The following is a 25505-nucleotide window of genomic DNA, read 5'->3' as shown; positions in this document are numbered from 1 at the left end:
AGTGCTTTATAAGCAGAGTCATGCAGGCATTACACAACATTAAGTTTTCAGTTTTAAGCTACCAGGAAGTATGCACAGTATAAGTATGAGCACAGTGACATATACAGGCCATTTGCATGAACACCACAATCACTGCACACAGCACCTTATGCTCATAGAGCTAATGTGATTAGTGGGGAATTTATGATTTCACGGTTTTAATAGTGTATTATATTCAATCACGGATTGTTTTGTTAAATAACTAAAAATAGGTTCTAGGAGGTCCCCTATGGTAAAACAGCAATTTGGCAAGTTTTAGATGGTGAACGGTCGAAGTCAAAATTCTAAAGAGAAAGTACATGATATATTTCGAAATTCAAATTTTTTTTCACATTCAAATTGAATTTGGACTATTCCCTAGTCGAAGTACACACAAATAGCTTGAAATTTGAATTTTTTAAATTCGAGTTTTCACTTCGACCTTTGATAAATCTGCCCCCTAGAGTACATTACAGTTATATATTATTGAACATTGTTGTAGAACATTATAATACAATTATTTTCATATTAAATTTCCAGAATTTTATTCCCTTAGGCTTACCTTATATCAAAGATTAATGTGCCCATTTTTCTATTGCATATTACATATTGTTTTTCTAATTGAAAATAAGATTTTTTGTTAAATCCAGTGCCAACTATTACAGAAAAAAAAAACTTAAAAAGTGGCAATCATACCAAAAAAGCAACACATTTGAAAGTCCCAGATGGTCTTCTCTTTAAATGTATTTTATTGACATTATTTTCTTCACAGTAATTCTCTGTGGGCATAACAGTCTGAGCTGTGAAACTAAAAAATAATCTGGTACAGTGACCCACAGAGTGCAAGAAGGGTGTTCATTAAAATATTTATTAAGCCTACAAAGTATATAAGAATTTGATTTAGCCACTTATTTAACAATTTCTTTGCATTTGCAGAAATAATATTGAAAACTTTTTGAGGGAAGAGGTCTCTGCATCAGTAGTTCTACGGATCGCATTCTATAAACTTCATGCTTGCTAACAGGAACATTTATAGATGGTTTGGTAGTGCAGAATTGCAAGAGAAGGGTGTTTACTAGTGTTTATCGCCTTGCTACAAAACCCCATAACTTCGAGATTCCAAGACCAACCGAAACGTATTAAAAAAAAATTGAAGGTTTTTTTTTTTTCGGGTGAATAGGCTGTATTTGATCATTCGAATCGAAGTAAGATCATATTCACTCAAATTTGATTCGAAGTATTTTAAAAAAAAAACTTCTATTTTTCAGAGTCCACTAATTGACTCCATAGAGGTTCTAGAAGGCTAAAACAGCAATTTGGCGGGTTTTAGATGGCGAATGGTCGAAGTGGAAATTTTAAAGAGACAGTACATGATAAATTTCAATATTCGAATTTTCAAATTTTTTTTCAAATTTTAATTGAATTTGGACTATTCCATAGTCGAAGTACACAAAAATAGCTTGAAATTAGATTTTATTTTAATTAGAATTTTTACTTTGACCCTTGATAAATCTGCCCCTATGGGCAGAATTCGGTCTTACTTTGATTCAAATTCATTCGACTTCGATTTGAATGATTAAATACAGCCTATTCACCCGCAGTAAATTGGCCTGGCCCCAAAAATTTTGGGGCATATTCATCAAAGGTCGAAATTCATAAAGACCAACCAAAATTAAGTCTAAGTTTTTTTTGGACGAATAGGTCAGTTTTCAATCAAATTTCAACCGTATTCAGTCAAATTTGAAATGTACGAATCAAATGAGAATCAACGTTTTCCCCCAAAAAAACCTCACAGGAAGGCTGCAAATAACTCCAAATTGATCCCAGGACATCCCCCATAGGCTAAAACTGCAATTTTGCAGGTTTAAGGTGGCGAATAGTCGAATTTGAATTCTTAAAGGGCCAGTACATGACAAATTTCAAAAATCAAATTAAAAATTTTTTAAAAACTCGAATTGATTTTTAACTATTCCCTAGTCAAATTCCACTAAAAAAAAATGAAAATTCTAATTTTCACTTCAACCCTTGATAAATCTGCCCCAAGTGATTCACCAGTACAGTCTCTTTATCTAAGGAGTGAGCTGTGCAAACAGCTTTTATATTTTATGTTTTCTTTATAAATGCTCTGTTGGCTGTCTAAAGAATGTACAATGAAAAAAAGCATCCAACCAGAAACAGCACACATGTATAAAAGATCAATAAGCAATGTGAGTGCTAAACTGAGAATAAAGGAGGTCATGTTTCAATGAGCATTTAGCCAGGAGTTACATTGTGCTGCTTCTAAAAGCTGTTCTGTGTGTCTAAAATGGACTCCAGCGGCTGCTTATTGTGTCTTTAGCCAGACAATGATGGTTGACGTGTGACAGTTGTTGAACTACAGTGTCCAGTGAACTCCAGGAGTCAGAAAAACTGTATGTGGATACTACTAGTGATGAGCGAATTTATTCGGCAGGCGCGAATTTGCGTGATTCGCCGCTAGCGAATAAATTCGCGTAACGCCCGTGAAAATTCACGACAAAAAATTGCCGGCGTCAAAAACGGGCGCCCGCGTCAAAAAAACAGGCACCGGCGTCAAAAACGGGCGCCCGCGTCAAAAACGAGACGCCGGCGCAGTTTTGTGAATTTTTCGCCGTTTCGCGAATTTCGCGATTTGTACGGCGAAGCCAAACGGTGCAAATTCGCCCATCACTAGATAGTACGATACCAGGTAGTACCATTCCAACTGTAATGTCAATTATAGGCTGTGCTAGGCTGTTTTAGATAACATTTACATTTAATAAATTCATTTTAATAATTGAAATATTTGGCTATAGATGCAGCACGCAAAAGAGCCCCTTGTTTACCCTTGGTGATGTTGAAATCATTTATTACAATTCACAAACACAAGCCTTTCTGAATATGTTTAACAATGACCAACTGAACCCACAATTGCAGAGAATTCCACAAATCTACATATTTTTTTTTAGTTGAAGGATAAAAATGGGTTTTCTTGAAGCTGTGCTCTTTGCCTTGCTCTGCATTGAATATCTGAAATTCTACTTTTATTTACTGCAGTGGATAGAAATTGTCAGAAGGTCCCTAAATGCTCTGCAAGGAAACAATCATACTTATGAACAGCAGGGGGAGCCATACTTCCCAGCCATGCAGAACTCAAGCAGCTTTGTTTGTTTCCCTGTAAAGCAGTTGGTGACTATGTAGAGATTTGTATTGGGTTTTATTTCTGCCTTTACATCCCCTTTACTGTTTCCAACTCCATTCCATTAAAAAAACAAACAGTACAGAGAAGGTTTGTACAGGCAATCTTACAGGAATCAACAAGGTGGAGCTGATGGCAGTGTGAAACAACGTATGCAACTGTCTTAACATTTACATCGGTATAGTTCAGATCAATGTAAGGTCTGCTTCTAGTTGCTTCACCAAACATACCTGTACATAACACTATTCACAAAGGATCATGAGGAGAACAGGAAAATAAGGGGAAAGGAAGGGTAGAGGGGGAAAAGGGAAAAACCCCAAAGAGGTTTTTGTGTAGACTTCAAAAATTGTTTAGAGGGATTTCCCAAAACAAAAATAAGAATATTGTTATTGAGCGTCTGACATTATCTGCCGTATAAGAGTCAAAATCTCATCCCGCAATGCCTGTAAGACCATAAAATATGGGTTAGGTCTCCAAGTGCATGAAGTGATGAGCAAAGAATTTGCGAAACTGCAAAAAAATTCACGAAACGGTGAAAAATTCTCAAAACGCATTGAAGTCATTAGGATTAAAAATAATGTTTACTTAAAAGAATTGGGTGAAGTGCGGTAAATCCATGCCTGGTGAAAAAATTTGCTCATCTCTAAATACCAGATCTTATATATTTTATTACTAGAGATGCAGATACCATGTACAAATGTGTTTGTATCTGTGCAATAGAAAATGCATTCATTTCCCCTTTAATAAACAGAGCTACTTTGTTCATCCAGGTAATGGTCGTTTTAAAACCCATGTGATAATAATGACATTAGTGAATGTTATTACAGGTATGGGACCTGTTATACAGAATGCTCGGGACCTGGGGGGTTTTACGGATAACGGATCTTTCTGTCATTTGGATCTTCATACCTTAAATCTAGTAGTATAATGAAAACATTAAATAAACCCAATATGCTGTTTTTTCTTCCAATACGGATTAATTATATCTTAGTTGGGATCAAGTACAAGCTACTGTTTTATTATTATAGAGAAAAAGGAAATTATTTCTGTAAATTTGGATAACTTGGATAAAATGGAGGCCAATAAAAACTCCCAATGCCTGTAATACAAGTATGGGATTCATTATCCAGAAACCCAATATCCAGAAAGTTCAGAATTATGGAATGGTCCATAATGATCCAACATTTTTGTTTTTACCCAACTATAACTGAATGGAATACAAAAGGTATTTATTCTTATTAACACAACCTAACTTTTTATCATTCAAATAATAATAACAATAATAATAATAACAATAATAATAATAATAATAATAAAAACAAGAAAGTTGAATAGATATTTTTCAGCCTTAAATGAATCACATTAAATAAGTTTCTTAAATAAAACACTGCCTGAGCCTCCGTGGTCCCTGAGTAGTATTTAGCACTATATCCTGTGTGTCATCACTCTAATCCTTAGGAGGATTTTCAGGACTGAAGGTGCAAAGCGCGTTGGCAAATAGGAGTGGAAATCCTTATGACAAAGCTAAAAAAGCACATTAGCACTTTTCTTTCATTGGGCACAGTACATTTCACTGGGACCAGAAAGCTGACCCTTGCCACGAGTGCTGGAGCCTTTTCAACCTGAAAGCTTAGCACTTGTCATTCTCTCAGAACGGCATGGAGTAGCCTTCATTTAACCATTGCAATGAATCCAGTGACTTTTGCACATGGAGGAGAGATGAGACCTTATAGAAAGCTGATATTGTGCTCCCTGTATTGTGTTCATAGGCTTTTCATGTTATAAGATATACTTGTAATGGGCATGCACTGAGTTTCTGACCTGAACTGAAGCTCCGTTTCAAACCTGCTGCTTGTAGATGGGGCCGTTTCGAAAGAGGTGGTTCGCCATTATGTTAACTTTTAGGGGCAGATTTATCAAGGATCAAATTGAAAATTTTCATTTTTGAATTTGAATTTTCGAGTTTATTTTAGTGTAATTCGACTAGGGAATAGTCCAAATTCGATTCGAATTTTTATTTGAAATTCAAATTTTGAAATTTATCATGTACTGTCCCTTTAAGAATTTTAATATCACTTTTAGCCATCTAAAACCTGCTGAATTGGTGTTTTAGCCTATGGGGGACCTCCTACAATCAATTTGGAGTTTTTTTTGTGTGTGAAAAAACTCTAATCAAATTCAATTCAATTCGAGTTTATGGGAGTTTATAGAAACTCTCATAAACTCGAAATTCGACCCTTGATAAATCTGCCCCTAAGAATGACGGATTTTAAGCAAATTTTCATTGGTCTTCATTATTTATTTTTTGTATAGTTTTTTTTAATATTTGCCTTTTTCTTCTGACTCTTTCCAGCTTTCAAATTGGGGTCACTGACCCCATGTAAATAAACAAATGCTATTTAAGGCTATAAACTTTTGTTATTACTACTTTTTTTACTCTTCTTTCTATACAGGCTTCTCCTGAAAAAAGCTCAAAAAAACCCACAAATAATGTGCGCCGGGATCAAAAACGGACGCCAGCGTCAAAAACAAGACGCCGGTGCCGTTTCGCAATTTTTTTCGCCATTTCACAAAATTCGCAAATTTTTCGGTGAAGCAAAAAAAGAGACAAGAGACAATTTACATGATATTGGTATTGATTGGACATGTTTGGGCCTGTACTTCAACTCAGTTTCCCAAAAGTCTTAATGCATGAATATCCAATGACTTCCACAGGGGCAGGCAAGGGGGAGTAAAGGTATACTACAGGGAAGAAGCCAGTGAGGACTGAATGGGATGTAGTTGGCCAGACTGGGTCAGAACCAGATAACCTTAGAACCTTAGAATCATGAGGCAAACTAATGAACAGGGACAGGCCTGGTCAGAACCATCAATCAACACAGGGGACATTGCCAGGGAAGCAGGGATTGGGAACAAGAGATCAAGAAACAGCAGCAGGAATAATGATGTAGACCACCTAGGAACAAACAAGCTGAATAAGCCATGTCTGCCAGAAAACCCAAAGATACCAAAGCACTGAATCAGGATCTTAGATGTTCTAGCTGTTATAACAGAGCTAAAACCTGCTGGTCACTGGTGCAAATGCATTTATTGCTGTGTGTAGAACGGAGCACCACTTGGAGTCAAACGTTAAAATTCCATATTTATTTCATCCTTGTCCAAAATACATAAGCAGAGGTTTGTCTGTAATGCTCCATTACACTTACTGGTGCAAATCCAGGCTGGATGTTACAAGAACCAGAGCTCTCATCTCAATTGATGTGTATGTTGGGCTTGCAGAAGCTTCTCCCTAGAAAAATAACAATAAAAACCTTCAGTTGGGTTTCCCTTAGCAAAATCCACCTTTCGAGAACAACTGTTCTAAAAAGACACAATAGATGTTGGTCTGTGATAAAAGTCCTTTATTTTTGACCAGCTTATTGTGCACTGCATTGACTTCTGTGCATTATTTCTTTAAAAAAAACTAAAATACAGGAACCAAACATGGATACCCGCCATGAGATCATTTGCTTCTATTTATTACAGCTGGTAATGGTCCTTAGTTATGTTTACTTGGCTAAAATGTCATACACTAACATACAGTAACTATCAAGAAGCATTCAGATATGGGCAATATATAACATAGATATCTCTCCAGTTCAGCAGTTTATATTTGGCGATGTTTATTCAAAGTGATGGGGGCGGGTTTCCGCATTTCGCCGGCAGTGAATAAATTCACAAAACTGACACGAAAATGTTGCAAATTGATGCCGGCATCGAGATTTTCCAGGGTTTTGCGAATTTTGCAGAAAACTGAACAAATTCACCCATCACTATTTATTCAGACTAATAAAGCTACAATGAAAACCTCATCAGCTTTTTACCATTAGAGGTTTTTTTTCATAATCCATTTAAATATTTTAAGTGATCACATTGCACTAAACTTACACTCACAAATGGTGGCAAATAATTGAGTTTAACCTGATATGTGTTAATGCTAAAAGGCTCCAGTGTCATTGATGTCCAACAGAAAAAGTGTGTGTCTGTGTGCTAGTTTTCTAGGTACTCATAGTAAAACCATTTTCATCCCAACAGAGGTCTTCATCAGAACAAAAGATTGGACATCTAAAGGTTGTATTGATATAGTAGCAACAGATGGAGAAGACTTAAATAGGGTAGGTGGCTCAATGTGATGTAATAATATGATTTTGTACCTGTATGTGATTATTCAGCAGTAACAGTGGGCAATGTTTACGGCGCCCAAGTCATAATTTTCCGACCTATGATTAAGGGGCACATTTACTTAGCTCGAGTGAAGGATTAGAATGAAAAATACTTCGAATTTTGAAGTATTTTTTTGGCTACTTCGACCTTTGACTAAGACTTCGAATCGAACGATTCGAACTAAAAAATCGTTCGACTATTCGACCATTCGATAGTCAAAGTACTGTCCCTTTAAAAAAAACTTCGACCACCTACTTCGCCAGCTAAAACCTACCAAGCAGCAATGTTAGCCTATGGGGACCTTCCCCATAGGCTTTCTAAGTAATTTCTGATCGAAGGAAAATCGTTCGATCGATGGATTAAAATCCTTAGAATCATTTGATTAGAAGGATTTAATCGTTCGATCAAACGATTTTCCCTTCAATTGAACGAAATGCGGTAAATCCTTCGACTTCGAATATTGAGGGTTAATTAACCCTCGATAGTCGACGCATAGTAAATGTACCCCTAAGTGTTTGTAACACGAAACGCATAAGGCTGTGGACAAAATAAACTTTTTTCACTTTGAAATAATTGTCTGGCGGTTGCCTTTATTGAGTTCCTGCTCCAAAGAATTTTCGTTCTGTCTGCTCCCCTTGCTGAGGGCTCAGAGCGGTGCACCTGGGCCTCTTCCTCTATGTGGTGAGTAATCACTTTTTACTTGGAGACCCTAACCTCAGATTTATTATAATTTTCCAACATGGCCGATTGACAGGCGACATATTCAAGTCTTTTGCCCATATGAGATAGATCTGTGCATCTATGTCCACCTTAATATTTGGTGTGTTTCAATTCTGTAATTTCTTGGCAAGTCCACAAGAAGGTGGTCAGTGAGGACCAGGGTTTTTGGCAAGTTCATACGAAGGTGGCCATAGAGGACCAGTCACCTCTACAGTGCTTAAATAGGCCTTATTGTCTTCGAACTAAACGTTTACATACACAAGCAGATTACGAGTTTATCCAAACAACTCACGACTATCCAGGACACCAGATATACAGTTTTGACTTGCTCTCCATGATTTTTGTAGCAGATACTTCTCAAATATTATAGCCATGTTATGGATAAAACACAAGACAATAAACCAATCCAAAAGTGGAAGCTTGTTTAATATTGCTCTACCATTATCCTGAAAGGCATAATTATTTGACTTACATATCTGAACCGATTTAAGTTACAGAATCATGTCTCCTTTTTGCATTTAACAATATATACAATATAAAATAAATACATTTACACAAATGGACATTTTTTGGAGCACATGGTATGGTACACATCACAAAAATATACAGTTGATTGCTTTACAGATGTGAAGCACATCTACAACTATAGACATGGTTTCCTCTTTTTTTTTTCTTTTATCTTCTTTTTATTTTCTTTTTTTTAATTCTTTTTTTTTTCTTCTTCTAATTTGTAATTTCTGGCTATGTCACAACTCCTGGATCATAATAATCATGTCCATTAATTTATTGTATTTAAAAAAAATTCTCTTTGCCTATAATACCGCCATAAGATGTTTTTTTTTTTGTTTTGAGACAGGTAAACAGTAAAGCTTAAATAATTTAAATAAAATCATCATCACCCATTTTTTCTTTCAATAAGAAAAATAGTAAATTTTATTTTTTTTTATCTTTTTTTTAATATAATTTAAATGCAAAATACTGGAATAAATACATCTGATCTGTTTGAGACACAGTTGCGGCTCCCCAGGTACAAGCAATCGAATGGCTTTAAATAAAGAGAAGTAAAATTATTTAGAAATAAAGCAAATGATATATTATAGTATTTAATTCTCAATCATACACCATTAACTATAACCCATGCCAAGTATAATTTTACCCCCCCTCAAAAAAATAAAAAAATAATAATAGTAATTGAGCAAGGTTTAACATGATCTATTAGTTTTGTCTGTTGAATTCTAATTTTCACAGTTATTCAAATTCTAATTTAATTTTTTGTTTGGTTAATGTTTTAACTCTTTTCCTATGATGAGTTGTACAAATATAACCCAGTAAAGACACACTTTAATACAGTGAAAATGTGTATAGTTGAAAGCTGTATAGTATGTAGGCATAAAGTGTTATTGAATCAATGTCAGACTTTCCCAAGCGCTCTGGAAAACAATATATATATATATATGTATATATTATATGCTTAGATAAATAAATATCCTAACTCAGCACCTTTTATTCCAGGAATTGTACATTTTGTCATCTGAAAAAAGGGATGTGGCAGTCTATGAACACCTACCAGCACTATTAATTTCAAGGTATTCACCATCTGAATGAATTGCTAATGATGATTTATCTAGAACCACACTACAGTTACTTCTCTACTGAGAAACCACAATCTACAATATAGTCTTTATATAGCTAGATACACAGTATTTATTAAACACGACTGGCGGGACACCAGGCGGTTGTATAGCGCACAAAGTAGCAATATTTTTTTTTTTTTCGGGAACCTTAAGCACAAAAAGAAAAAAAGTTTGAAACAACACAGAGATAGTTAACTTTTGAGATGGTTCCATAAAAGCTATATTTACAGCATTTTTTTTAAAATTAGGCTTATCTAAGTAATTTTTTTTATATAAGATATACATTTGTGTCCTCTTGAGAACCATCTTGGGTCAAAACCTTTTTAGTTTTTTTAATAGTTCGGCTTTTGAAAACATTCTACATTTTCGGTGTGATTTACTCATGGAAAGAACCATACATTGTGGCTGCTGAGATATTTTTAAAATGTGGTATTTTCTCGAATTCTTCCCTGCGTCTAAAAAAGCGCAAAACACAAGAATGAAAATGCCACACAAAGGGCATGACGGCTGCAAAGCAAAAGAAAAGGAAAGAAATATTGGCATAATTAAGTTCAAGGAAAATACACAGCAACCAGGAAACATTGAAAAGCTGAACTACAATGTTTTAGTCTGTTAGGATTTCAGTTTTAATGTCATTTGTAAATATAATAGGGGCATTCACATAATACAGGACAGAGAGCAGCTATTAACACTTGGCATAGTACTGATATAACTCTTAATTAGTGACCGCGGCTTTTAGGAACCAGAAAATATTCAAAAGACATTCGAATACACTCTTTTCAACCCATTTTATGTCAGCAATATGGTGGCACAGACATTAGATTACAACCTCTTTTAACATTTTTAGCTGACTTTTTACACTCAAACTCCGATCATTCTCCAGCAATACCGACAGAAAATCAGCTAGAGCTATTTGTTAAAAAATGACAATTAAGAAAGAACTGTTCTAACAGTTATTATTTTCCCTTTTTGATGGTCTAAACATTATAAACATTATTACATTTTTATTGCTGGCCTTTGTCTTATTGCCTGCAACATGGTTTTGCGCATTTGATACTTGCTTAGGTAATGACGGGCCGATAGCAGAGAAAATTCAGTTTCTTCTGTTAAAGAGGCAGCAACAAATTTGCAAACACCCCCTTAACTAAAAGTGCACTAGATTTCATGTTTGCATTGCAGGTGTAATCTAATATTTTTGAACATAAAGATATATCCATTTTTTAATACCTTTGAAGAAACAGAATATTAGGGACTAGACTGGCACACAACATAAATTGCATCCGTGGTAATATGCACCTCTCCTTTCGACTATTGCTTGAATCAGATAAATATCAACATTAGTAAATGGCTGAAACATGGTAAAGCTGATACAAAATAACCTCAATTTATAACAACAAGTGAACCAATAAAATTAAAAAAAAAACCCTCAAGGATTTATCCATCTTTAATTATTGTTCATTGATGCTCAAGCCAGAATTAGAATTCTGTTTTGAATTAGTATTTGACGAAAGCTCAAACTATTCCCTGAAAAAAGTTACTATAGTACATAACCAAGAAATTTCTGGAAGACTTGAAAAAACAATTAAGGAATCAAATGCCATAAATTATTCTTAATCGTAAATGAAATGGTAAGAAGCAGCCAAAGAGATGTCGGTCAGGAGTCCATTGATAGGCGATGTACGGCACTTCTGTTTTTTATGACCAACAACTCCTATAACCGTAGTCCAGCTGTCTGGATGAGAATGTCAGATGTTGGAGTTGGACAGCAGCTGTAAGGATGGAGGATAGCCTCCTCTGAATTAGAGGCTACTCCCATGAAATCTTAACACCTCATTCACGTGAACTATAGTCAAGATATGACGTTTCTCTTGTTGATTCCTTCAATGATGTGGAGGACTTTATGGTCCATATTAAATTCAGTGGTATCCTTTCTATGGATTTCTGTCCTTTGGCAGGGCTGGCTTCCATCTCTTGCAGTTAAAGACTTTTTAAAAAATTCTAATATTTTTTATTTCAGCAGCAAAAAAGGAAGAGGAAATACCTGTATCTTTAGTATACAGACAAAAAGTTGAAAGCGGTTTAAGTCTTGCTGCTAATATCAGTGCAGTCAATTGCTTTGTGTTCAGTTCTAAGTTTATTTGTCAGAACTTTTTACTTTTCCCTTATTCTACCAGTCAGCACCCTGGGGACTCCAATTATGCTTTTAGTCAGACCTTGGCCTCAAGCATTTCCAAAAAAAGTTTGTGCATAGGAACTTTTCCTTCTAGTTTAATGTTGTAGAAATGTTGGACAGCCTTGGTAGATGTTTGCCGAAGAAGAGGCAAAGTCATCAATAGCTTGCCAGCCCGACGAGGGTCTTCAATGTGCTGTCCAGCTTCAAAATCTTGCAGAGCCTCATGTAACACATCTTGAAGCTTCTGGACAGCTTCTATATCTTCTATATGCATTGAATCTGTAAAATAAAAGTCAGATCAAATTAATGCAATCTCTTTTGGGATTCTTTTCTTAAGAACAGTTTTTTCTTGGATTTAAATGCCCTTTAAAACAGTAGAAGGGGATGGAGAATATGGAGCAAACTTTATACAGATATTTTGCTCAGATGTCTAACAATGTCCAACTATCACCTTATATATGTAAAAATCATCATCGCCCATTTTTCCACTTTAATGAATGTATACATATTGGTGTACTGTGTGTTGGGTGTGAGTCATTGATGCCATGCAAAGTTTGCTCCATCTGTAGTTCAGTAACCTGGATCAATTATGCACTTCAAATGTAGCAAGAGAAATTTTATTGACCATCTGGTTACATTTTGAAGCACTTGGCGACTGGGGTCAAATAGCAATTACTCACATTAATGGGGCTATTTACTAAACTCCGAATGAAAAAATCATGAAAAGTTTTTTTTATAAAATTGGACATAAAAATCATGAATTTTTCGGAATTTATTAAACCCCGAGGATGGAAAAGATTGAATCTGAAAATCCAGCATCTCAGACTTGTCAAGGTTGCATATAAGTCAATGGGAGAAGTCCCAATGATTTTTTGATGTACGCTGGGTTTCGTGCAATAACCAGAAGTATTAACAGTTTTTGGGTGAAAATTCTGAAAAAATTGCGAAAATCGTATGGAAAAATTTGAAAAAGTCTTGAAAATTGAATTTTTTTTTTCTCGCATAGCAAATTTTCGGGAAAATGTAAGCCTAAAAAACCTGAGTGGATTTGATGAGAGTTTGTAGCAGAAAATATTGAGATAAATTCGGACTTTGATAAATAACCCCCTAAATGTAAACAACCACAGGCACCTTTTCTTTTGTATTGTTCACAAGCAAATTGTAGTCTATACTATGCCCAACCGTCATAAATAAATTGTCAAACAGGGTTTGTTCAAACTTTTGAAATATATGCTCAAACATGGTTTGTTCAACCAGTTTGCATACATGCTTTTTTTTTAAAATTGTATTTCCCAGAATGCTGGCTGGATTTAGTGGGATTTATATAGGGTGAACATGCTTGAGCCTGAATATCAGCCAGGTACAGTATTATTTCTTAGCTTTACAAAGTATATTAACATTTTTGGACAGTCTGCTAAAAGAGTGCAGTTATAGTGATGCTTCCACTGGAACTGTTTAATGTGCTGCCGTATATTGTCTTATAATAAACTACTCTTCGTTTTTTCTTCTGTACACTGGCCAACCAGGTCATCTTATTTGGTAATTTCTTAACAAAACTGTCACACTACAATTAAATATTTGAGGATCTCCCACACACCATTACACAATCCCATTCTTATCCAAAATGTAAAAGAGTTATTTCAACTAACAGATTATAAGACTGACCAATGATACTCAGTGGAATATCCAAGGGGGCAATAGCCACTGCCCCTCTGCAGTGATCTCATTAACCACACCAAAGTCAATTGGGTCAGTGCAATTTCCTATTTGGACATGTGACCAAATTGTACTTGATCAATTTATCCAAAAACTGACCGACCAATCTTATATACAGTAGATTTTAGCCACCTTTAGGTGCATGCTTCAGAACACCAACAAGTTATAAATATGTTTGTGCATATTCTAAGGCAACACAACTGTAAAGGCTGATTGGGATGTTGTACACTACATAGCTTGCAAAAAAATCTGCATCTTAAACTATCCACACATGTATTTAATTACACTGAAACAATGCTCTGTCAAAAGAAAACTATGATCTATCAAGCAACTGCTACAATGCTAAAGATGAACTGTTGGTTTAACTCAATTGATTTCAAATCAATAAGAAAAAATATTTCTTTAAACATATACATCTCTCTGGGGGGCAATTTGGGCAGAAGGTCTCAGCTCAGTAGGGTTGCGCCAAATCACAAGTCGTCATCCACAAGTAGGCAAAAGCAATCTGGTTTTTCATTTTTCAGCGTGGCTGAGCCCAGCCTGAGATTGATCGCCGCATATGGCCCCAGAAAACAAACTGTCAATACCTTGAATGCTCCAGAATTTGAACAAATAGCCGTCTGCCCATTCAAGCCACTCATTGCATCCCATTTAACAGATTTTATTGACAGTTTCCTTCTTGTAATTAAAGGGAAAATGACTGGCCAGCAACCAAGATAAAGTTCAAAGAAAGGGTCAAAACAAAAGCAGATGGAGGGGCACGGTGTGACTGTCAATGGTACACAGCATCAGAGCGTGTTATTGACATACAGGTATCTAATGATCAGCATGTTATTAAGCACTGATCTATCATCAACTATATGCAAATGCTAAAAGGGACTTAAGACCACAGGAAAAGCATTAAGGTGACACAAAAGGAAAACAAAGCCCGAACGATTTTTACTTATCTGATACCGTTCACTGCTTCAGCACATTTATGCTCTCATGAGTGTTAAATCTTTTTTAACCCCTTATTCACTTAAAACAAATTCAAACCTTTCTGTTTTTTGATCACATATGTAAAAGAATAGGACCAGTGGCAGCATGGATTGTATTTTTTTTTTTTTACTGAGATTTATTGGTGAGAAATATGTTCCATTTCACCTTCAACAATTAAATGGGTCAGTGGTTCAAAGAATGAGGGAGAAAGGGAAGGAGACAGACATAGACAATCAGGAAGAGAAATTATATTTTTTACAGTAAGAATTTCTGCATTTGCTAAACTCAGCGAAAATTCTTCTGTATGGACTAAAAAACATTTTGATAGAAGATTATAGAAAATGTATTATTATTATTATTATTATTATTAATACTAGCTATAGTAGCAATTTTTAATTAGGTGTTTTCGCATTTAAGCCTAGACCCAGCTTTTCAATATTAAATAAAATATAAATACTCACAGCTACATAATCCCCATTCATTTATGCAATGAACCCCTTATAAACAATAGAATTAGTCAGTTCTGAATGTTCATCAAAACCAGTGATGGGCGAATTTGGGGCATTTAGATTCGGCAAAAAAATTTCGACTTTCCCGCGAAATTTTCACCGCGAATCACATGAATTTGCTATAGTAGCAATTTTTAATTAGGTGTTTTCGCATTTAAGCCTAGACCCAGCTTTTCAATATTAAATAAAATATAAATACTCACAGCTACATAATCCCCATTCATTTATGCAATGAACCCCTTATAAACAATAGAATTAGTCAGTTCTGAATGTTCATCAAAACCAGTGATGGGCGAATTTGGGGCATTTAGATTTTAATACAAGATGTTGCAAAAGCTACAGAACTTTACCAACCTGAATTTGCAAGAGCTATAGCTTTTAGGGTTACAAATTCTTCCTTCTCAAGCTTCATGCTCTTATATTTTTTCACAAGCTGCAAGATGGCATTGTTCAGTTCCAGCAGCCCGGCCAACTTTGATTGGTCTTCATCCATTATGTAGTCTTCAGCATAGACTAGTTCATCTTCAAAGGAGATAGATCGGTTAACAATTCCGAGGATGAGGATCTCCATCCATGCACTCTGCAGAAGACTCATCTGATCGGCAAGTGATAAGGTAGAGAATCCTAAAATGAAGATTAATGGTCTTTGTTATTCCAACAGACTTTATTCTGAAATGAGTTTAAAACAATAGACGGTATGCCAGTTGGTGCTTTCAAATTTTCTTTGTTTTACAACACAAATAAAGTAAAGTTTTTATTAAGTCTCCCAAAAGTTTGTGTGCACTTAATAACAACAGAGGCATCATATATTATTTTGCCTAATGGGCTGTAGGTGAAAAAGGGATTGCATATTTATTATTTTGATTTATAGTTTTTCAGGCCAAATTAGTTACATGTACTGCAATAGTCTTTTTAAACAAATTGCATGTTTATGCATTTGTAAGACCCCAGAGACTTTTGTATTTTGACAGTGTGCCGTAGATTCTCTCACCTTAATTTAAAGCAAGAATTTTGATAAAATGCATTATTTTTCCATGTTATAATTAGCTTCCACAAAAGTCTGAATAAAACAGGCAATTATCTGATTATGGTATCTCGTCATTTGGACTCCTACATTTTTATTATTTTCTAGTTTTTTACTATATTATTATTTTTTACTATATTATCCAGCAATAGTTGTAGGAAACTATGGATATTCACCATGGCTTTTATTGTTCTGGAATAAACTTAGGTTACTCTTGAGGCTGATGCTTAGTTCCGTGTGAAGTTAGTGTTCAGAAGTTAGTGTTTCATACAGATAAGGACCACTACTAACAGCTTGCTTTAATGTCTCTCCAGTGGAGGTTTCTTTCATTAATGATTTTGGGTTACATTTTCAGAACCATTATGGCTGATCCCATGCTTATAGATTAACACAAATACACTTATAAAACAATGAATAACTTTTGCCTCTGTTTCACTGCACAAGAAAAAATATATATTTTTATTGCCTTTGGCCTATACGTTGACCTAGAATGGACAATATAAACTCCTGATGAAATGAAATATAACATGTTTTCCATATTTTAATCACTTCTCATCTGTCCTAGAAAACAAATGTTTTATTTCTCTCGCATAGTGTTACACAGTGAGGTAGTAGATTTCATGTTGCCTGTAAAAGTAATTCCAATTTCCCATCACTCTATGTAGAAACAATAGATTTCTGAAACCATCCATAATTCAGAAAATGCTACTGGAACCCAGAATGCTACATCAATTCCAGCAATATAGAAATCTATTTAAACGTAGGACATGCCATGTTCTGCTACCTAATATCTTTAATAAGGGGCAGATTTATCAAAGGTCAAGGTGAATTTTGGAATTTAATTTTTTTTTTTTTTTAATTTTGAGCTCTTTTTTGTGTACTTCGACTAGGGAATAGTCCAAATTCGATTTAAATCAGAAAAAAAAATTGAAAATTCGAATATCGAAATTTATCATGTACTGTCTTTTTAAAAATTCAACTTTGACCATTCACCATCTAAAACCTGCCAAATTGCTGTTTTAACCTACAGGGGACCTCCTAGAACCTATTTGAAGTCAATTGGCAGACTTTAAAAAATCAAAGTTTTGTTGGGAAAAACATTGTTTCGAATTCGATAGAATGCACTATTAATTTGATTTGTATGGTTCTAATTCAGCCGAATATGGATCTATTCAATTGAAAATGGACATCTTCGGCCAAAAAACTTTGATTTAATTTCGGTTTGGTCTTTTTGAATTCGAATTTTGAAGTTTTTCAAGTTCGAAATTCAACCCTTACTAAATAACCCCCTAAGTGTTTCTCTGTATATAGGAATTTCTTTGGAAATATGGTTGCTCAACATTGAACTCTGAGCAAAATCTGATTAAACTCTTATACTGTATGATTTTGGTGGAGAAATGGTTGTTTCAAAATGATACTTATTGTATGTGGATTTTAATTATTAATTAAATGGTGTAAGTAAAAATATTTTGGCTTTACATTAAGGACAGGAAAATAAAAAGCAACATGCAACTATTTCAGAAATAAAAAGATCCCTATCATTAAATTAAACAGGGGAGTAGTTACAATTGTTACAATTTGGGGCTACAAAACAAATATTTTTTCATCCGAATGTCAAATTTGAGCTCTGCCTACCTCAAAATCAGAATTAAACATTTTCTACAGTATAATGCATTATTTTGATTATAGGGTTTAAAAAATCACTGTTTTCAATGCTGAATTTTGGAAAAATTGATTAACCTGTACATTGTATTTGTTAAAAAATCCAATTCCACAAACTCTTTTAACTCAATCAATTAGTTAACAGCAAAGAATGTTTCGGTTTCCAAATAATAATCAAATTGTAGTCAATTTCTACATTTTTACTAATTGACAAAGTGGAGCACAACTTAAATCACATTACTACCCAGCTTAGTATACAACTACAAAGAAATGTGTCAACAGGCTTTCTACTCCTTAAACTAGAGTGAAAAGTCCATTCAACGATATGCCGCCATGTACAACTGGATATAATTTCTTGGCTGGTTGGTAAAGTGCAGAAATTTGCCAGTTGGCACAAAAAAAAAACCCCATGACAGCGACATAATAAAATCATCAAAGGGGATTAGTGCAGCTTTTCTTAAGGGGGTCTGTAGCTTTACATTGACTTAGCTATAACACAAACGACATGCTCTTTTGTGCGTACGTATTCTGGTCATGCAGACAAAAATCATTGTGTTGCACAAAGTTTTGGTGTCCAGATATGAAAATGATCTTGCACAAAATAAGAATTTCCAATACTGATTTCAAGCAAATGGTGAATGATCAGGTATAATGACTGAATGACAAAATACTTCATGAAGTCTAATGTCATTACATTTCACAAACAATCCACTAAATGTATTTGTATTATTAAAACATGTTTAATATTTGTGCCATTTTAAAAAAAATCACATCTTTAATTTCTCCTTAATTTAATAATAATAATAATAATAATAATAATAATAATAATAATAATGTCAGGGAATGCATCTTCATGCAAGTCAACACTCTAAAACTCATTAGGGGGCTGATTCACTAAGGGTCGAATATCGAGGGTCAATTAACCCTCGATATTCGACTAGGAATTAAAATCCTTTGACTTCCCATATCGAAGTCGAAGGATTTAGCGCAAATACTGTGATCGTACGATCAAAGGATTATTCCTTCGATCGAACGATTAAATCCTTCGAATCGAACGATTCGAAGGATTTTAATCCAACGATCGAAGGAATATCCTTTGATCAAAAAAAGTTAGCCAAGCCTATGGGGACCTTCCCCATAGGCTAACAGCTTTTAGCTGCCGAAGTAGGGGGGCGAAGTTTTTTTTAAAGAGACAGTACTTCGACTATCGAATGGTCGAATAGTCGAACGATTTTTAGTTCGAATCCTTCGATTCGAAGTCGTAGTCGAAGGTCGAAGTAGCTCATTCGATGGTCGAAGTAGCCCAAAAAATACTTCGAATTTCGAAGTTTTTTTACTTCGAATCCTTCACTCGAATTTAGTGAATCAGCCCCTAAATCTCTTTTAAAACAGCATGGAATCAGAGTTAATTAGTACTAAATTTGATTTAAATGTTTAAAAAAAGAGAGCAGCTTTAAGCAATATTCTATTTTGCAAAAAATAAAAAATAATAATAATTTCAGTTGACATTCTTCTTTGCCGGGGGAATATATAGTATATGACTGTTGTTTGAGCACTGAAAGTGGTTACAGCACTAGCTATAAAAAGAGAATATACAAAGTTACATTGTTTCTCTAAAATAAAATTAGATTTCATACGATTCCCTCCTGAATAGCCAAATGCATTTACTCGAGGAGATTGCAGGCCAGAAGTTCAAAAACGGTTCAGAAGCTTTTGCCACAAATCATATCGGCTCTACAGCATTTTTTTTCCATAACAAATAATACATTCAGAATATTGTGTGGTTTCAATTAGCTTTAGCTGCTCTACTTCTCTCAAGAACCAAGTTTATTTTTTTTTACTGCAGGAGCAGATGGGCAGAGAATATAGCCTGCAGCACCTTTCTGTGACAGCCAATTCTCCCTCCCAGACACTGCTGTTAGTAAATAATTAGATTTACACATTCTCCAATCTCCACACATCTTTCTACCGCATAATTAAAAGTGGGATGATTAGTTTATTGAGTTGAAGGAGGCACATTTTTTTTTTTTTTTTGGTCCGTCCACGATTTTATCAGGACCAGCACTTTTGTGGCTGTCACGAAGGTGCAGGCATCCAATTTTTCTTATCTGCCTGATTAATACAAACGCTGTTTCAGGACGCATTAATTAACAGATACAAATCTACGTTCTCATGGAAGGATCAATACATAGAAGAAAAGAGGCATCAATGTGAATTTAGTGCTGATGATGGAGAAGACACTATATTGACATTTACGTGCATGGAAACTTTAGAGTTTCTTCATGGCCTCTTTTGTCCATGATTTACAAATGAACAATTTCTCTGCAGACCTTACAATGTTTGCCAAACCTCAGTGGGGTTTAATTTAACAAAAAAAAAGGTATGATAAATATTGATGTGATCCAATGAAATCAAAAGGAAAAGAAGAAAAAATAACTTTTTGCATAAATACTTCTTCTTCGCGGAAAAAACTTTGAAGTCATTTTGAATGTACTCTTTGTTTCTTTGTCTTCATTTCAGATTTCATTTCTTTAATACTTTATTTATTTTGTAGCAACAAAAGTGGGCCTATGCTTATATAATCGATTCAAAAACAGGATCAGTAAAGAGGGCTGTTTTTGAACTTCCTTATTAGGCTCTCATACAAGTCATAGATGACCATTAATGCACATCAGAGTTATTAAAAATAAATTCCTCCTCAAATATGAACACTTGCCATTGATGGGTCAAAACCTCTGAAAGGAAAACTATACCCCCCAAACAATGTAGGTCTCTATTAAAAGATACTGAGTAAAACAGCTCATGTGTAAAACCCTGCTTCATGTAAATGAACCGTTATCATAATAATATACTTTTTTAGTAGTATGTGCCATTGGGTAATCATAAATAGAAAATTGCCATTTTAAAAAATAAGGGCCGCCCCCTGAGATCGTACGATTCACTGTGCTCACATACAAACCACATGTAAGGTCACATGAGCCAATTAACAGACAGAGTTCTGCCTTTTGCTTCCTCACTTCTTCCTGTTACAGTTAGTGTTGTAGTATTTCTGGTCAGGTGATCTCTGAGGCAGCACAGATAGAGTCACGAAATGGTGGTTCAAGGCAAGAGATGTAAAAGGGCAATATTTATGTAAATATATATTCCAGTTTGGTAAGTTTAATATGTCATTCAATTTGATATAAACTATCTGTTGCTTAAGTGTTCATTTTGGGGGTATAGTTTTCCTTTAAGGATTATAAAAAAAGGAGTTATGAAATTAGGACTCTGGACTCTTGACTTTTCAAAAGTCAGCTCCAGGGACATGACCACCCATGAACAAGTGCTCCCTTTCATTAACCTCTTCAATCTGGCAGTCAGCTGCCTTCACCTTGCATTATTATTACTATACTGCATGCAGTGGAGCCTTCAGGAATAGCAAGGAAACAATGTAAGCAGGGCCTAAAAGTTCCATTTTAAATGCTTTAGCCTTTGTTATGGATGTGGGACCCACACCTGTTCAACCACAAATGCAATGTACACAAGACTGATTGGTACGTTGTCGTCAATGATTTCCCCGGTGGCTTGTTTTCTGGCAAACCCCTCTGCAATCCTGTTATAAAATGTTCAGTTTGTTGTGCTCGGTGAGATGCACAGAAATAGTGGCAGTTGGCAGGCAGGGATATATGATCTGGTTGAACATAACTTTAGATAATGGCAATACGATGTAAAGCTCCAACATGAAAGTTACATTAGAATTAAATATCTAAAGGTACTGGCATAATTTAATATAATTTAATATAATATAAATTTAATATAAAAATGGAACTCATTTCTGTAGTAGGGCAAAATAAAAGAATTCCTACCTATCCCTAGTGCAGATTAAGAAAAATAACATCAGAAATCATTGTTTTTGGAAGAAATAAGTACTGGACTTTTAGGGCACATTGGTGGCAAGGACATTTTGTGGCTTATCATAAGAAACAGATTGAAACAAGGCACATGCTCCCATGGAATTGGTCTCCCTTTGGATGTACAAATAGGTTACAGTGCACCCCTTATATACATGTGACACAGAAAAGAATGGAATCATTATACCACCACTCATTCAGTTATACATGCATGTTATCCAGAATTCTCTGGATCTGGGGCTTTCCAGATAACAAATCTTCATAATTTGGATAGTCATACCTTAAGTCTCTAGAAAATAATCTTAACATTAAACCCAATAGGCTGGTTTTGCTTCCAATAAGGATTTATTATATCTTGGTTGGGATCAAGAACAAGCTACTGTTTTATTATTACATAGAAAAAATAATATTATCTGGATAAAAACAGAGTCTATCGGAGACGGCCTTTCCTTAATTCAGAGCTTTCTGGATAATGTGTTTCCATATAAATGGATCCCATACCTGTGCCACCATGTGCCACACTCAAAGACAATGATGTCTTGAGTGCATACACTTTTATAACATTTTTAAAAATACATTTACACACAATTTTCCAGAACTGTATGAAAGTATTTTATCCACACTTGAATGAAAGCATATTTTGATACTTTACAGATATATTTAGTCCTCTAGCTGAGCATGACTTTACTAAAGCAAGGGTCTGCCTCTTTGGTCTACAAAGAAAAAAAAAGTTAATTGCATAGTGTTTTGGTTTTCTCTATCAGGTCAATGGTGAGCTGCCCGTTGACTACTGGATCACTTCTATAATTAAAGGAAAACTATACCCCCAAAATTAATACTTAAGCAACAGATAGTGTATATCAAATTGAATGGCATATTAAAGAATCTTACCAAACTGGAATATATATTTACATAAATATTGCCCTTTAACATCTCTTGCCTTGAACCACATTTCGTGACTCTATCTGTGCTGCCTCAGAGATCACCTGACCAGAAATATTACAACACTAAGGGGCTGATTCACTAAGGGTCGAATATCGATGGTTCATTAACCCTCAATATTCGACTAGGAATTAAAATCCTTCGACTTCGAATATCGTAGTCGAAGGATTTAGCGCAAATACTGCGATTGTATGATCGAAGGATTATTCCTTTGATCGAACGATTAAATCCTTCGAATCGAACGATTTGAAGGATTTTAATCCAACAATCGAAGGAATATCCTTTGATCAAAAAAACTTAGGAAAGCCTATGGGGACCTTCCCCATAGGCTAACATTGACTTCGGTAGCTTTAAGCTGCCGAAGTAGGGGGTCGAAGTTTTTTTTTTAAAGAGACAGTACTTCGACTATCGAATGGTCGAATAGTCGAATGATTTTTAGTTCGAATCCTTCGATTCGAAGTCGTAGTCGTAGTCGAAGGTCGAAGTAGCCCATTCGATGGTCGAAGTAGCCCAAAAAATACTTCGAAATTCGAAGTTTGCTGCTTTTTGAAAATGAATGATAATTATTTTCCTGGCATAATGGTCTCACTTCTGCCTGTTAATATAAAACGGTATAAAGTGCAGCCTATGAGTCAATATCTTTCCCTCTGTGTTAGAGAAAGTGTGTAGCGTGCAGAGTGTGAAGTGCACCTGTCCGTCTACCATTTTGTGCTAGCTGTCAGTTCACTTGACAATGATGCCAAAGGCAGAGGTTAGCTATTTTTTTTTTGCAAATATTTAGAATAGGCTGGCACAAACCGCACCACACTCCATGGATAGATTCAGTTAAAAAAGTATTTATTTAAGGCAAAAAAACAGCTCAAAAACAACTTACGCGTTTCGTGCCTTGTGAGGGCATAGGCTCACAAGACACGAAATGCGTAAGGTATATTTTTGTGTTTTTTTTAGAGTTTTTTGCCTAAAATAAATACTTTTTTAACTGCATCTATCTATGGAGTGTGGTCTGGTTTGTGCCAGACTATTCTAAATATGTGCATGTCATATGCCTCCCCAAGCTGAAGGTCTGGGGCTTGAGCAACTTATCCCCCCCCATCATATTTGGTAAGTTAACCCTCACCCTTACCAGGCTCTACATTGAGTATTTTTCCAGAAAATGATCTATTAAAAGTATAGCTACTTTTTCCCCCTTCTTTTTCTAATCTATCCTTTTTTTTTTATCCTTTTTAGCCAAGTGAACTGAAGCACTTTGCAGTTAACAACAAAAAAAGGCGAAGCACAGGAAAGTGTGAAGGGCAAAAAAAAAATTCTGATGGTCTGATGGTCTTCAAAAATACACTTTCACTTCACAAAACATAAATGTTTATTTTTGTAGCCGAGTGTTGACAGAAATAGGCTGCAATGAAGGCATACAAATTTAACCCCTCTTAGGCATTTTCCGTTAGCTCTCAGCATTTCCAGCTTATCAAAGTGCCTGATAGGAACAGTAAAGTAGGGCAACTCCGAAGTCTGTTTTGAAGCTTTGACTGCTGTTTGTGTGTCTGAAATCTGACACATTAGACATTCCTCAAACAGCAAACATCATCACAGAATGATAATTACACCCTAATCACCGCACTATTTTGTCAACATTGCATATCTATCAGCAGCGTGCTCGAGGAAACAGGGAATAAATGTATTTTTTTTTAATTGGCTTGCATGTGCTTAATAGGTCTAATAGATGTCTGTTTGCAATCATTCTCTGAAGGATGAATTTCACACACACTGAATTTAGCTGTTGTTAATGAGTAAAATGGCAATAATTTAAAATCTGTCTCGTAGCCCGCCTCCTGTTGAGCAGTACAGTGTAAGCCCATAGTAAACAACACACATAGAAAAATCGCTGGGATGTAGTGATGGGCGAATTTGCGCCGTTTCGCTTCGCTGAAAAATTGCAAATTTCGTACAAAATTTGCGAAACGGCTAAAAGTTTGTGAAACGGCACCGGCGTCTTGTTTTTGACACCAGCAGCCATTTTTTTTGCAGCAAATTTTCACTGGCGTTTCGCAGATTTATTCGCTGGCGGTGAATCGCGCAAATTCACGCCTGGTGAATAAATTCGCCCATCACTACTGGGATGTATTTGGGGGATGTTGAATAACAGAAGAGATTCTGTTAATAAAGGCCCAGGATTGCTGCCAAGTTTTTCATTTACAGCCTACAAAAAAAAGGGAAAATGTCCACAAATAAGAAAAATTACAGTTTTTCCTCGCAACTGGGAGCTGCAACCAAATTGCAATCACACAATTACAAATGGAGCACAGTAGACTTGTGGGCTGATTTATGATTAGTAGGGGAGGGTGGAAAGTACAAAACAACACAAAGCACAATGCTTGTTGGCCATAGGCACATATCTCCAGTATGGACCAGTTTGTTTCTCAGGAGTATAATGCTACCTGCTCTATAAAGAAGTGTTGCACCAAATTTACTCATATGCAGAAGGTTACTGCCTGAGTGAGTCCATAACAATCAGTGTCCAGCAAATGACCGCCAAGTGGTGGCAGGTGGACCTCTAGAAATAACATTTGAAAGAGCAAATATATCTACTGTTTCTATCTATAAACATCCTTATAATATATAGGGCACATTGAGGGGCACATTTACTTAGCTCAAGTGAAGGATTAGAATGAAAAATACTTTGAATTTCAAAGTATTTTTTTGGCTACTTCGACCATCGAATTGGCTACTTCGACATTCGACTACGACTTCGAATCGAACGTTTCGAACTAAAAATCGTTCGACTATTCGACCATTCGATACTCGAAGTACTGTCTCTTTAAAGAAAACTTCGACCACCTACTTCG

The 25505-nt window shown here is 35.3% G+C and overlaps 1 protein-coding gene across 5 annotated transcripts in view; it reads right to left on the bottom strand.

Annotated features, from left to right (window-relative positions):
- Nucleotides 1–8545: 8545 nt before the first annotated feature.
- The window catches only part of esrrg.S (estrogen related receptor gamma S homeolog), a 156863-nt gene continuing 139903 nt past the window's right edge, over nt 8546–25505 (bottom strand). For all 5 annotated transcript variants that reach the window (XM_018264983.2, XM_018264986.2, XM_018264984.2 and 2 more), the window contains 2 exons: nt 15502–15771; nt 8546–12223 (listed from right to left, as the gene is read on the bottom strand). In XM_018264983.2, coding sequence (XP_018120472.1) covers nt 11979–12223; nt 15502–15771 — 515 coding nt within the window. In that variant the 3' untranslated portion in view covers nt 8546–11978. The remainder of the gene's footprint in view (nt 12224–15501; nt 15772–25505) is intronic.

This window comes from Xenopus laevis, chromosome 5S (assembly GCF_017654675.1).
Source record: "Xenopus laevis strain J_2021 chromosome 5S, Xenopus_laevis_v10.1, whole genome shotgun sequence".
Taxonomy (NCBI): domain Eukaryota; kingdom Metazoa; phylum Chordata; class Amphibia; order Anura; family Pipidae; genus Xenopus; species Xenopus laevis.
Note: the sequence above shows the minus strand (reverse complement) of the source record. Positions and strands in the feature narration are given on the sequence as shown.